The sequence below is a fragment of the Periophthalmus magnuspinnatus genome, chromosome 5, assembly GCF_009829125.3.
Source record: "Periophthalmus magnuspinnatus isolate fPerMag1 chromosome 5, fPerMag1.2.pri, whole genome shotgun sequence".
In the NCBI taxonomy this organism is placed as follows: domain Eukaryota; kingdom Metazoa; phylum Chordata; class Actinopteri; order Gobiiformes; family Gobiidae; genus Periophthalmus; species Periophthalmus magnuspinnatus.
The window spans coordinates 837,456-851,789 of record NC_047130.1 but is presented as its reverse complement, the minus strand read 5'-3'; the positions used below and the strand labels follow the sequence as shown (position 1 = coordinate 851,789).

General features: G+C 41.7%; 1 protein-coding gene across 2 annotated transcripts in view; it reads left to right on the top strand.

Annotated features, from left to right (window-relative positions):
* LOC117371361 (metabotropic glutamate receptor 7) overlaps positions 1-14,334 on the top strand; it is a 150,081-nt gene that overhangs the window by 110,463 nt on the left and 25,284 nt on the right. For both annotated transcript variants that reach the window (XM_033967024.2, XM_055222142.1), the window contains exon 7: positions 7,001-7,936. In XM_033967024.2, coding sequence (XP_033822915.2) covers positions 7,001-7,936 — 936 coding nt within the window. The remainder of the gene's footprint in view (positions 1-7,000; positions 7,937-14,334) is intronic.

The window sequence follows — 14,334 nt, the reverse complement described above, 5'->3', positions numbered from 1 at the left end:
CTTACCCCACGTCTTTATACCGTCTTTGGTTGGTGCGTAAACGCCGTATGTGCCTGCGTATTGATAATCTATTTTCATTTTTGCAGCGAAGGCGTTAGACCCCATAAAGCTGGCTAATGAAATGTGGCGTTCAATTGAAATACTTGTTAAAGGCATTACTGAGGAGGGACTAATGAGGCTATGGATTAACTGCTCCCGGTTAACCCCTGAAAAATAGGAGTAACTCAGCCTCACGTGCAAAATATATCTCCTTAGAAGGTCGTTTTCTAATCCTGAAAATCCTACGGGTCGTTTTTAGCTCGTGTTGATTGTAGCTGGGTTTTGCAGTCGTCCGTGTCAGCAAATGTGTGGCCTCTGGATAATTCTGCCCCAACTAGGACGCAGTATAAATGTGAAAATTAAACGATGAAGCGGTAAAAATTTAAGTCAGGATTTGGCAACCTCGGGGATCTCCATCGCGGCACAGATTCTGCGTCTTTTTAACAACGCGCAGGTGGTTTGTCGGAACATTTTACAGCGTATTTATTCAGACCATCCTTATGTCGGGACGATTTGAATAGCTCACCTGACCCCCGGCCTACAATGACATCGAGGTGGGGAGCGGTGTTATCGACGGCGGGCTTTGACAGCGGGGAACGGGCAGGCGGAGGAGCAAAGGTCTGCCCGCCGCTGATAAGACGCCGCCAGAATAAAGGCTCTGAGATGGGAACAAAAGAGAGAAGAAGAGGCAAATACGGGGGTGTGTGCACTGGGACCACCTGGGTTCAGCTGCAGCCAGAGATTCAATTAGTGCAGATTCATTTTGTGCTTCGTGCGACTGACGGGTGGTTGTCAGAGGGGCCCATGATGCAAACTGGCAGCCCGTCTACCCCAGGGCAGCTGTGGCTACAACAGGACTGCATCTCCCTGATAAATAAAGTATAAACTGTGACTGTAAGTGTCTGGAAAAGTTCTGTGTGAGCCAAATGTGTTTTTATCATGATCAGATTGTCTTTGTTTTCTAATAAACACAAGCAAAATAAGTTAAAGAATATCAGAGGTGTAGCTTTTTTTATACCAACTGGCAGCTTTTTATTGATTATTTTAATAATAGATAAATACTGAGATCTCCCATGTGTATAAAAGTATAAATATAAATATGTGTATAGATTTGTTTGTGTATGTGTATATATATATATATGTATATGCAGGTCTGCAGTTCTGTTTTATTATATCTATATTTATGTATTATTATTACTGTGACTATCATAGTTTTTGTTTGTTCTATATTTCAAAAACATGATGAAAAAAAGTTTAAAAAAAAAGAAAATAAGATATCAGTGGTGGACTGTACCAAATTTATAGTAGTAAAGTACTGTACTTAAGTAAACTTTACAGTGGATACTTTTTACTTTTACTTCACTACATTTGAGAGAAGTATCTGTACTTTTACTCCTCTACATTTTTTAACAAGACTGAAAAGTAAAAATACTTTTATTATTGTCTGAGACCTGTTGAAAAGGCTGAGGGTTTATTTTTAACATGTTCATAAAATGAGCAAATAAAAATAATAAATACAAATAAAAAAGCTGGAAAAAAACAACAACGATCGATTCAGTTGTTTCTGTTGATCAAAGTTTAACACAAAATCACCACATCTGAAGCTTTAAAGACTCAGAATCTGTGAGAAACGACTTTTTACTCTTTATGTACATTTTTAAACAGGTACTTTAATACTTATTTAGATTTGCCCTGGTATATTTACTTTTACTTGACTATTTTTTAGCCCTGGTACATGTACTTTTACTTAAGTAGATTTTTTCATGTGACACTTTTACCTGAGTATTTTTCCCCCCTGGTATTTATACTTTTGAGTATTGTTTTTTTTCCCTCCTGGTATATGTACTTTTACTTGACTATTTTTTAGCCCTGGTACATGTACTTTTGCTTATGTGGATTTTTTATGTGATACTTTTACTTGAGTTTTTTTTTTTTTTTTTTTTTTTTTTTTTTTGCTCTGGTATATGTACTTTTACTTGGGTATTCATTTGAGTATTTTTTTTGCCATGGTACATGTACTTACCTAAGTAACAACACTGAGTACTTCTTCCACCACTTCACTCCTGATGAGAAAATAATGTGAAGTCACAAAATCACACCTGAAATCATCTGAAATCGACGTCGTGTGATCGTGTCCGGACGTTTCTGTGGCCGTTAAACATGAACCAAACACAGCTCTGGTCTGAAAGTGACAAACCATCAAAGACCTGAGTGAAGTACTGCGTGTACCTCATATACACATCATATATTTACTACATGTGCCATCGAGAGGATAAGACAGATCGTGTTTCTTTTCCCATCGCTGACCTGGAGTCGCTTGTGGTTTGTAGAATCCTATTTGAATCGGCAAACAGAAATACATTTGGATTTATGTATTTTAAAACGGCGCACTGACTCATGTGTTGTCATCTATTTTATGTGGTAAAGCTCGTCACAACATGTCACGTCTGATTTTTAAACACTTTGGCTAAATGGAGTAGGACCTGGAGTAACCGGATACGCGCTTATATCGGGGAGAAGGATTTGTGCCACGTCGCTTTGATATTTGGTGCTAAATGTGGAGAGGTGGGTGTTGATGACATGATTTAAGTGAATAATAAATAAATGTAAAAATAAAGTTGGCAGTTTGTAGAAAAACTGAACTGAACTGAGCACAGGTCGTGCGTCGTAACTGGTCAGTTTGTGGTCGTGTTAAACCAGATTATGTTTCCCAGACTAATTCAATCCATAATCCACAAAAACACAAGTCAAACTCAACAGAAACGCAACAAAAAGTGACTGAAGTGCAGCTGGACAGAGGAATTATTAAGTTATAAAAATGAAATCATGGCCAACATTTCACAAAACTGTCTGGGTTTGTGGAATTAGAAAAGAAAACAGTTGTCCCTCGCTGTTTCGCAGATTTTTTTGTGCACTTTTACATGATTTTTGACAGCGTATAAATGTGCATTGTGTCCTGCGTCCTGATTGGCTGTTGGACTGTAGACCATTGTGTCGTGCGTCCTGATTGGCTGTTGGACTGTAGACCATTGTGTCGTGCGTCCTGATTGGCTGTTGGACTGTAGACCATCGTGTCGTGCGTCCTGATTGGCTGTTGGACTGTAGACCATTGTCCATCAGTCTCCTCCGTGCCGTGTCTCCTGTCCAGTACAGAATGTGTTCAGACAAATTTACATAAACGTTGGATCTCAGTGTGACTCTGAAGTGCTGTACGTTTGCGATTTGTTTTCTCCCCGACAAAACCCACAATGTCGATGAAACGTTCTGCACCGACAAAGACGCCTACGAAGGTTTGAACTTTGAGAGAGTTTAAACGAGAGAGAAATGTGAGAAAATGTTAACGCCTGTGTGAGAAAAGTGTATAAAGTGTGTGGTGAGGGGTTTGACAGACAAAAACAGAGAGAATAATGTAAAAATAAATCTGATACTTCACGTAACCCCCACGATTAACGAGGGACCACTGTCACCTGAAATCCTGATGAAAGAATCTCACAGGTTGGCAGAGCGACTCCAGCTTCCACAGATGAACGCTGTTGTTGTGTCCTTGGGCAAGACACTTAACCCACCTTGCCCTGTACTGGTGTATGAATGTGTGAATGAATAAGACAGTGGCTCCTTGATGTGAAGCACTTTGATTGATCTGAAGGTGGAAAAAGAGTATAAGTCGTACCACCCAAAAAATGCACAATAATGAAGAAAAAAACATATTTCACACATAAGTCGCATCAGTATAAATCACATCCACGGCCAAACTATGAAAAAAGTGCAACTGTCGCTCTAGAGGGGTTATTTTGTGTTGATATATACATTACTTTTTAATTTATTCATTGTTTTATGTTGCCCGATACTGTCAAATCATATTAGTTTGTGATTTCTGTTAAACGGCCTGATCAGACGTTTGTATTTCTTGCTCCTCATCTGTTCCGCTCATGTTTTCAGGTTGTCTTATTCATCAGTTCATGTAGAGCTGTGGGAGTTTTTTGTCTAAAAGTGGGTGGTGATTACATCTGGTACATTTTTCCCTGTTTATTTTCTGAAGTGTTGCCCCTGGCTCCAGCGCAGCCTCCGCCGATTCAAAGTGCTCTTCATTGACAGCTCGTTGGAGGATGGCCCAAGTGTAATTGATCAGTTTCAGGTCAGAGGAGTCTTTGAAAACCTTCCAAGTCATTTGAAATCTTCCAAAAGTGGGTCTGCCAGCTTCCCGTCTGCATAATATTAAAATGCAATAAAGGCCCTTCCAACGCCATCGATCACCAGAACTTTTATTCTAAGAGTCGACACGGTTCTGCAACAAGTTATTAAAAGTGTTGTGTTTTTCAAGCTTCTTTTCACATATCAGCACAATGCGTAAAAAATTGTAACTTTTCTTTTGCTTTCGCTTTGTCGAGATCGATCTTTGATCTTTTATCTTTTTTTTCTTTTTCAATTGTGCATGAACATGAATTTTACAGCTGAATAAAATACTTGACCATATGCACCTGCTTGTCTCTACGGAGATAAACAAGTTTAATGTGTTTAATGTTAGTCCTGGTTTAGTCCTGGTTTAGTCCTGGTTTAGTCCTGGTTTAGTCCTGGTTCAGTCCTGGTTCAGTCCTGGTTTAGTCCTTGTTTAGTCCTGGTTTAGTCCCGGTTCAGTCCCGGTTTAGTCCCGGTTTAGTCCCGGTTTAGTCCTGGTTTAGTCCTGGTTTAGTCCCGGTTTAGTCCTGGTTCAGTCCTGGTTTAGCCCCGGTTTAGTCCTGGTTTAGTCCTGGTTTAGTCCCGGTTTAGTCCCGGTTCAGTCCTGGTTTAGTCCTCCTCATGTGAGATGGTTCTTGTGGCTCATGTGGGAGATGTTCTTCGGTGCTGGTCCATGGAGAGACTTGTTCACACTGAGCTGCTTTAAAGTCTCTGAGCCACAGGAGCCACAGACCTGAGCCACAGGACACATGTGTGAAGTACTTCCTGGTTCTAGTCGTGACCCGAGCAGCGATGTTCTGGATGTTCTGGATGTTCTGGATGTTCTGTTCTGTCTTAAGGCTCAGACAAGCGGCTGGGGCTGATCTTCCACTAGAAAAGTAAAAAACCTCAAAGCCTGCAGTGAGATTCTAATGATCAGCTCAATATTCAAAACACCAAAGAAATGTCGGGCTAACTAGCAAACAAAATCAACAGCTCTGAGCTCTTCTTTCTAAATGGCACATTCCTCTCCTGTTCTGCTTTTTTAAATTCTGTCTGTCTTTGAAATGGTCTTCCTCTTCCACAAAATGTCCTTGTCTCTGTTGCATTTATCTCTCCAGTTTAATCTCCCTCTTCTTACTGCTGCACACCTCTTCCCTACAAAGAGCAATGCCCGGTATTTTTCATTTAGCTGCAACAAGTCGAGAACTGTCTTTTCTCGCACTCATCTCTCACAGAGACAGTACAGATCATTTGTGTTTAGAACAGTCTGCACATTTATGGTGTAATAAACATCTGAGCTAAAGTGTTTAATGTATACACCATTTGATCATTTTCACATCAGTTTAGCATAAATAAACTGGTAAAAAAGAATATTATCCATTACACTACTTGTACGAATGCAGCGCCCGTGAATCATCGCTAAAAAAACCCCCAAAAGAACATCAGGGTCTTAATTAATTACCCAAACTCGGCCTTAAAATCAATTTCTTCTGCTACTGCAAAAGCTAATAAACTGATTGATCTAACCTGGAGACTTTAAAGGTTCTCCAGCAAACACAGTGTGTCAACAGACCCTGGCAAAGGCCTTGAAGTGCGTCACCAGAGACTCGCGGTTTAGATTCTCCATCAGAACACAGCCTGCAGGCCAACTTACTGTGTGCTGTACCTGACTTAATTATTGACTATCACGATGACTGCTCGATGAAGCGCTATGATCCGGGTGGAATTTATGCATATTGATGTTTCTCTAATGGAGTATTCATTACTCATTAGCAGCAGGAAGCCGCTCAGATCGATGGGACCTATGCTCCGCTAACAAGGCACCAGCGAAATCCCTTGTTTAACGCCGCGGCTCGGACATAAAAGATAAAACCACGGCTATAAATCTGTGGCTGAGGGTCCATAACCTCTGAGCGGCAGTCCAACAATGTCATTCCTAAGAGGGACTTTTATTGGGGTTTCAGGAGAGTTTTTATTACAAGGATGAGGTTATTTGAATTCTACACTACACTTTCTGTCTATTTTCAAAACTGTTCTTTCTGAAACAAACTAAACTGTAGCTTTAAATGTCCTTGTAAATGAAATCTTTGTACATTTTGAGTGAAATATTAGTCTACACCTTTCAGCGTTTGGTGGAGGTTTATTGATGTGTGTGTGTGTATAATCCTTCAGTTGTCCAGGCAGGTTCCATTGACAAAGAAAATGTAATTCTTTCAGCAGACAAAAGTTTTTTGGAGTGAATATGCTGCAACTACTATTTACTTGGTGATTGGGGTTTAAAAGTCACAAAAGAGTAAATCTACTGAGCTCGTTGGGCTCGTGTTCTCTGTCTGTGCCAGTTTCACATGAGCACCCCCTTAGGAACTTTCAGCAGAAGGTTAGTCGATATAAAGTCTAAAGTCTAAAGAGAGTCTAAAGCAGAGTGTCTAAAGTGGAGTCTAAAGCGGCATCTAAAGCAAAGTCTAAAGTGGAATGTCTAAAACTGTCTAAAGCGGAGTCTAAAGCTAAATCCAAAGTGGAGTGTCTAAAAGTGGAGTCTAAAACAGAGTGTCTAATGTGGCATGTTTAAAGCAGAGTCTAAAACAGAGTCTCATTTATCGTGACATTCATTTACTAACACAAACATAAAGTTACCAGTGTATAATGGCTTGTTTTAGGTAAAACAATAATACTAATAATGAAAATTCCTGACCTCTTCAACGTCCTTGACCCACGACACAATGAACAAATAAATTATAGATCGAAATCAAAGTGTTACTTATCATGAAATACAAACTTCTAAGTTACTTGTGTTTGTTTTCAGATTGAAGAGATGCAGTGGCCTCGCGGGGAGTCGGACATCCCCATCTCCGTGTGCAGTCTGCCCTGTAAGGTCTACGAGAGGAAGAAGGTGGTGAAGGGCATGCCCTGCTGCTGGCACTGCGAGGCCTGCGACGGATACCAGTACAAAACGGACCAGTTCAACTGCAAACTGTGCCCGTATGACATGAGACCCAGCACCAACCGCTCCTCCTGCCAGCCCATCCCCATCGTCAAACTGGAGTGGCACTCTCCCTGGGCCGTCATCCCCGTTTTCCTGGCCATGCTCGGGATCATCGCCACGATCGGAGTCATGGCGACATTCATCAAGTACAATGATACTCCGATTGTCAGGGCGTCCGGGAGGGAGCTGAGTTATGTTCTCCTCACTGGCATCTTCTTTTGTTACATCATTACATTCCTGATGATCGCCAAGCCGGATGTTGGCGTGTGCTCCTTCAGAAGGATTTTCCTCGGTTTGGGCATGTGCATCAGTTATGCGGCGCTGCTCACCAAAACAAACCGCATTTACCGCATTTTTGAGCAGGGAAAGAAGTCGGTAACTGCACCGAAACTCATCAGCCCGACCTCACAGCTGGCGATAACCTCCAGTCTCATCTCTGTGCAGCTTCTGGGGGTATTAATCTGGTTCGGGGTAGATCCTCCCAACTCAATCATTGACTACGAGGAACAGAGGACCATCAATCCAGACCTGGCACGAGGTGTGTTGAAATGCGACATCACGGATCTCCAGATCATCTGTTCGTTGGGATATAGTATTTTATTGATGGTCACATGTACTGTGTACGCCATAAAAACAAGAGGAGTGCCAGAAAACTTTAATGAGGCCAAACCCATCGGGTTCACCATGTACACCACTTGCATCGTGTGGCTGGCCTTTATACCCATCTTCTTTGGCACGGCGCAGTCTGCAGAAAAGGTAGGAGCAAAATAACTAACAGTGAATGTGAAATCTGTGTGGAAATAAAAATAACCAGCTATAAGTAGCACTTTAAAATGGAACTGACTAATGCAGTAGGTTACACATCATATACTCCCAGTCATAATGTGAAACACTTTAAAGATGTGGTTTTGTCCAGGGCCTTTGCTCATAATTATATTCATGAACTGCACCTCACACCAGGTTGGTCTTGACGGCGGCCGTACCCCCTGAGGAAACCCAGTTTAGGTGGATCAGTTAAACGGGGTTGGGCCTGGTTAGTACTTCAGTGAAGACTGTGGCACAATGGCTCTAATGCACACTGTTGTTGTGCTCTTAGGCAAAACACTTCACCCACCTTGCCCAGTGTGAATGTAGTGAGTGAGTGATGGTAGTGGTTGGAGTGGCCCATGGCACAGATTGTCATCCTCTCTGCCCCAGGGCAGCTGTAGCAGTAGCAGCAAAGTGCTGTGGTTCAATCATTATTACTACACACATCACCGTGTATCTGTGCATTTACACATATATGTGACATAACTTCATCAGAAATGTTCTGCAAATGTGTTTTTAAATCTTGTGTCTAAGTAATAACAAGTGTCTTATAAATAATCCCACTGTGGCTCCTAAATAAGAGTGACTGTTTCTTGCATGCTGATGGAGTACACAGATCCTCTAATACCTGCAGGAGCTTGATGGAAGTTTGAGACTAAAGCTGTGAGGCTCACTGCAGGCAGGGATTAGAGGGGCTCTAGTACTCCACATCTCCTCCCTGTGCCACAGGGGGATATGTGTCTGTTATCACTGGCCCCGGCAGTGGGCGTCCGACCTGACACTGTGATCTTTGCCTGAGTCGTTCTAAAGACTAACCTGCTGTGCTCAGCCTCACTATTAGAGAGATGGATTGGACCAAAGTCCCTCTGATGGACTTGTGTCCTCTCCAGAGGCAGACACTTGTCCACCTGCACGCTCCGGGCCGCGGCAGCGGCTGATAAGCTCGTGGCCTGGGAGTCGCCTAACAGCCCTGCCACAGCCGTGAAGTGAATCTTTGATACGTGCGGCTCACGTGGGAGCTCATAGAGGCACAAACATGTCAACGTTTAGCTTGGACTCGTGTGGACTTAATGCCGCACACGAGGGGACGATGCTGATATTTTATCAGCCACATTAACATGTATTAATAAAATATTATAAGAAGGTCAAATCTGAGCTGGGTATTTAACCAGCCTCATTGTATTAAAGGTTTAATATAGTTTTTAGGACGTGTTTGCAGCACTGAAAAGTGTAAAAACAAAGGCAAACGGATGTACAGCCACAGTATGAGTCACACCGACCCAAGAGTTTGGAGGAAAACTTCAGCTGCAGTCGGTGGTAGAAAATGAAAAAGCTTCTTGAATCTGGAGCTGCAGCTGACAATAACAATGGAGACTGGATCAAAAGCCAGAGGCTGAAGTGCACACAGGGCCAAGCATAGCAGGGAAGTGTTCACCCGCACAGGTGCAGTGTGCTTGGAAAGGAACATGAATACAAATACAGTGTTTTGGTTTGTGCTGGTGTAATAGCTTCTCTTCTAAATGGAGTATGATAATGTGTACAATAATATACTGTATTATATTATTATTATATATTATATACTGTATTATACTCTGTAAGGGCTAAGGGCTTGATCTTGCTCTAAAATGCTGTGTTTTTGTGCATATGCTGCAGGATGAGCTCTGACCTTTGCTGGTTTTATTTAATTAGACTCACACATGATTTTATTTTGACCATAAATGTTTTAAACCACTATTCACAATCTCAGAACATGCTCAGAGTGAATAGATGTTTTACTGTTTTATTTAATGTAGCTGCAGTGTATCTATATAAAAAAGACCTGACCCAGTTGTATTAATGGCATAAAGAAACTTCATCCACTGCAACTGCTTTTCTAAAATATCTTTGTGTTACAGAAATGGAAGCACAGATTTGTTTGCACAGAGAAGCAGGGCAGTACTGAGAGATCCACACTGTGGTGAATTGGGACTTGGGAGCGACACACACAGGGCGGTGTGATCTGCAGCGAGGAGCAGGGATAACATTTGGGATTAGATGGAAGAGGATGCAATTGGGATGAGACAAAAAATATCACAGAAGCAGATTGAAAGGCATGAAAGGCAATCTATTTCTTTCATCGCTTCACCCAAAAGAGCCCAAGATGGAACAATCAAATCAATTACAACGAGTTTATTATACACCTTTTCAATCTCTAATACGTACAGAGAAGTATAGGGCTGTGCAGTTATTCAAATGTGAATCAAGATGGAGATTCAGTAATTTCTAATCATCAAAGATATGCTTGTTTGTCTGTTCTGTTTTTGTCGTCGTTGTTTTTTTATCTCTTAACTGAATAATTCTCACTTTGAGTCGGTCTTACGTGCGATTCGACGGTCGGTACAGGGTCAGAATTTGCATTATCTCATCTCCTGGCCGGTGCTGTAAAGAGTCTGAAGGTTTCCCAAGCCCGCGGGACTCGTCTGAAATGGTAACAATAATTTTGAAGTGAACTCGTGAGAAAATTGGCCTAAATCACTGCTAGAGTTTGCGATAATACTTACGGTATATAATTTTAGTAGTTCCCTTGGCTGCCATTAGCTGTACAAGTAGAATCAAATACCCCGAGCCACTCCACGTACGAGGGGCTTCAGAGAGAACTCAAACCTGTTGCCAAAAAGTGCCTTTGCTTCATTAGTTGTTGTACTGGGGCTAAGTCGGAGTAATCGCTGATGTGGTGCTTCCTTCTGGCTTGTTTTTACGGTCTGTTTTATTCTACTTATAGATTAATGGCCCACTAACTTAAAGATATCGCTGCGGTTGTGTCAGTCCCATCTCAGAAGTGCGATGTAAGATCTGCCTCTCACAAAACTGCATTAGGTTGTTTGTTTTTTTTTATATCTTGATGAGGTAAAGCTTGAAAAACATACCAATTGTGAGTAATCAGAGCTAAACCAAACCACTAAACTAGTTTTACGCACAAAAACAGGTATAAAAAGCGTATTTACTGACATGTCCCACTTGAAAAGCTCAGTAAACTTTAACTCCTTCCAGAAACTTTTGTAGATGTACTTGATGCAGATGCCATATAAAACAGCTGGGCCTGGGTGCTGCTCTGTAATATCAAACCGTGCAGAGGGATTAGCCCGTGTGCGTAACAGCGGCCTCTTCTCACATTGATAAAAGCCGTTTGCAGCTCCCTGAAAGGGGATTTGCAGTATCTAAATGTAACAGGGCCGTACTGTGGATATTGTCTGATGTGAATGCGGCACTGAACTCATTTGGGATTTAGTCAACGAAGAATTAGATTAGAGTCAGTCTTACTTTGAACGTGAAATGAGTTTACTGTTTAGTGTCATATTTGCAATTACAAACATGTGAAGCAGACAGATGCAGGCAATCACAAATGTTCACACTCATTTAATATATTTTCAAGTGGAGGTGTCCTTTCAAACTTAGTCACCAGCTCGTTCCCGCTGGAAAACTTGGTGGCTTCGAAGTGAGAACTGTGAGCTTAATGAAAGGAAGCAAAGTTAAAAAACAAAAAAAAAGCAAAAAACACACACCATTTCTGTCCCGCTCGTCACAGACCATTTATGATACAAAAATAATCAAAATATACTAACACTCTTCCCGTGTTCCAGTAGTTTGTTGTACTTTTTTATCATTTTATCATCCGTTTTTGCATATCCCCAAAGCGCTTTTATCACCATCACTGATACAATCTGTCAAAATTTAATTACACTGAGAGTTTCATTTCCCCCATAACAGCCACAGGAAAAGTCTTGTTACTGCCCTAATCACCACAACATTTTACCCTCATGTCCTGAAGCTTTCTGACCAGTGCTTCTCACTCTGACGGGCCTTTAGCCTCATGGAACTCGAATGGAAAAAAACGACTAAATTGGCTCTGTCAAAACCTACTTTGAACAACATAGATTTCATCCCATTTTCTATTTTTAAACTCCTCCTCATGGCTCCCTCACCCACACATTTATCAATTTGGAACGGAAAGGTCACGAGAATGTCGCGGTTTTACTTGACAGCACTCCAGGCCGTATGTGAATAAAAAAGTGCTGTTAATATTTCAGATTGCTTCAAATTTAAACCATCAAATCCGTGTTTTGAAGCAGCGGAGAAGCAGGTCTGAGTGGGATTGATGGCGGCTCAGTTGGTAGAATGTTTGTCCACGGACTTTAAAGGTTGGCGGCTCAAATCTCGACATAAACATCACTCGTTTAGGGGTCAGATCCAGTACAGTGGACCCTGGTTTATCGCGGGGGTTGTTCTAAAAACAAGCAATTATTCTTTCTGTTTCTAGCTGTAAAACCCCTCACCACACACTTTATACACTTTTCTCACACAGGCGTTAACATTTTCTCACATTTCTCTCTCGTTTAAACTCTCTCAAAGTTCAAACCTTCGTAGGCGTCTTTGTCGGTGCAGAACGTTTCATCGACATTGTGGGTTTTGTCGGGGAGAAAACAAATTGCAAACGTACAGCACTTCAGAGTCACACTGAGATCCAACGTTTATGTAAATTTGTCTGAACACATTCTGTACTGGACAGGAGACACGGCACGGAGGAGACTGATGGACAATGGTCTACAGTCCAACAGCCAATCAGGACGCACGACACAATGGTCTACAGTCCAACAGCCAATCAGGACGCACGACACAATGGTCTACAGTCCAACAGCCAATCAGGACGCACGACACAATGGTCTACAGTCCAACAGCCAATCAGGACGCACGACACAATGGTCTACAGTCCAACAGCCAATCAGGACGCACGACACGATGCATGTTTATACGCTGTAAAAAAAAAACATGTAAAATTTCACCAAAAATCCATGAAAAACAGCGAGACCACGAAAGGTACAACTGTATTTCAAAGACACTTGCCTCATCTCGACCTCCGTGTTTAAAAAAATCCAACTCTCAACATAAACGTCATTGGTCAAGCGCTCGAATCCACTGACCCAATCGTTGGCCGTGCGATTCCAGCTCCAGTAGGGGAATAATATCGTCGTTCTTGGGCAAGAGGCTTAAAACCACGTCTTTCTCTGTGTCTATGTGTGAACAGATGAGCGGTTCCTTGATGTAAAGAGCTTCGAGTGCCTTGACGGTGGAAAAACGCTCTATAAAAATGACCGTTTACCGTTCACTGTCATCGTAGGTATGTGTTAGAAAACCTGTACCAGATCACAGCGGGTCGTAACGTAGTAGAGAGGGTTTTAATGGATCGTTATTGTGTACCATTATGTTCTAAATGGCATTTCGGTGTTACTATCATGTAGACGCAAAGAGAGAGAATCTACTTTGGCATGTTAGCACTTCATGAATAAATCAGCGTCAGGCTAAAGTGTTTTCTTGCAGCGACAGAACAGCTCATTTCCCCGGAGAGTCATACATCTCCTTATGCAAAATGCCAAGGTCACTATGGTTTTCTTGTTCCTGTCATTAGGCGTTTAAACACCAGCGTCCAATTTGATTTAGCGCCGTGTTTTCCAGGTAAACTCGCTCAGGTGGTCGCGGATTAAACAGAAATGCGTGGAGGCCAGAGGGGAGGCCGGTATTTGCAATGCTTATTTCATTTCTTCATGGATACTGCGTTTTATGGCGGTCATTAATGTTGTGTTTTCCAGCTGTCCGCCTTCAACCTCCCATCCTGTCACCAACTTTTATTTTAGAGGCCTCGACTTCAAGAGGTGTGACTATTACTATTTCCCCAACTTATAGTCTGTTGAGCCGCCGACTTCATGCTCCTTTTTTCTATTGTGGGTCTCAGCTTTGTGCATTGAACCAAGGTTTTTCATTTGGCATTCAGAATCGCTGCCGTCACTGCCCGAAAATCTGCGTGTCACAAAAAAATGTCATCTAGAAAGAAAAAACCTCTTGTCGACTTTCTAACAGAGGGAAAAACGTTGAAATAAGACTGTGGTAAGTTGGTAATGAAAGGGAAAAGTATTTTACACGTTATTTTACATGACTCTACATGTTAACCATCCCTCAAACCTGAACATTTAAGGCGTAAAAGGGAAGTTTTGGCTTTTTTTAAGAGAATATCTACATGTACACCATTATTAGTCTGCAGAATTATTATGGAACTAAATGAAAAACTAAGATTTTCTCATCTCACTTGTTTATTTTCCCCTTTTCAAGTGAGAATAATAAACTCAACTCTTGTCTTGCATAAAAATCAACGTCTTCTTGAAAGATTCAGACTTTTTCCTGCACCTCTGCTTGAAGAAAGTGTCTAAAAACTGGCAGTAGGTCTGAGAGTTGATTTTTTTAAGTCCATGTTCAACCCAAAAAGGTCCAAGGAGTTCAACTTTAATAATACCTGTCCATACGAGTGTCCCACCTCC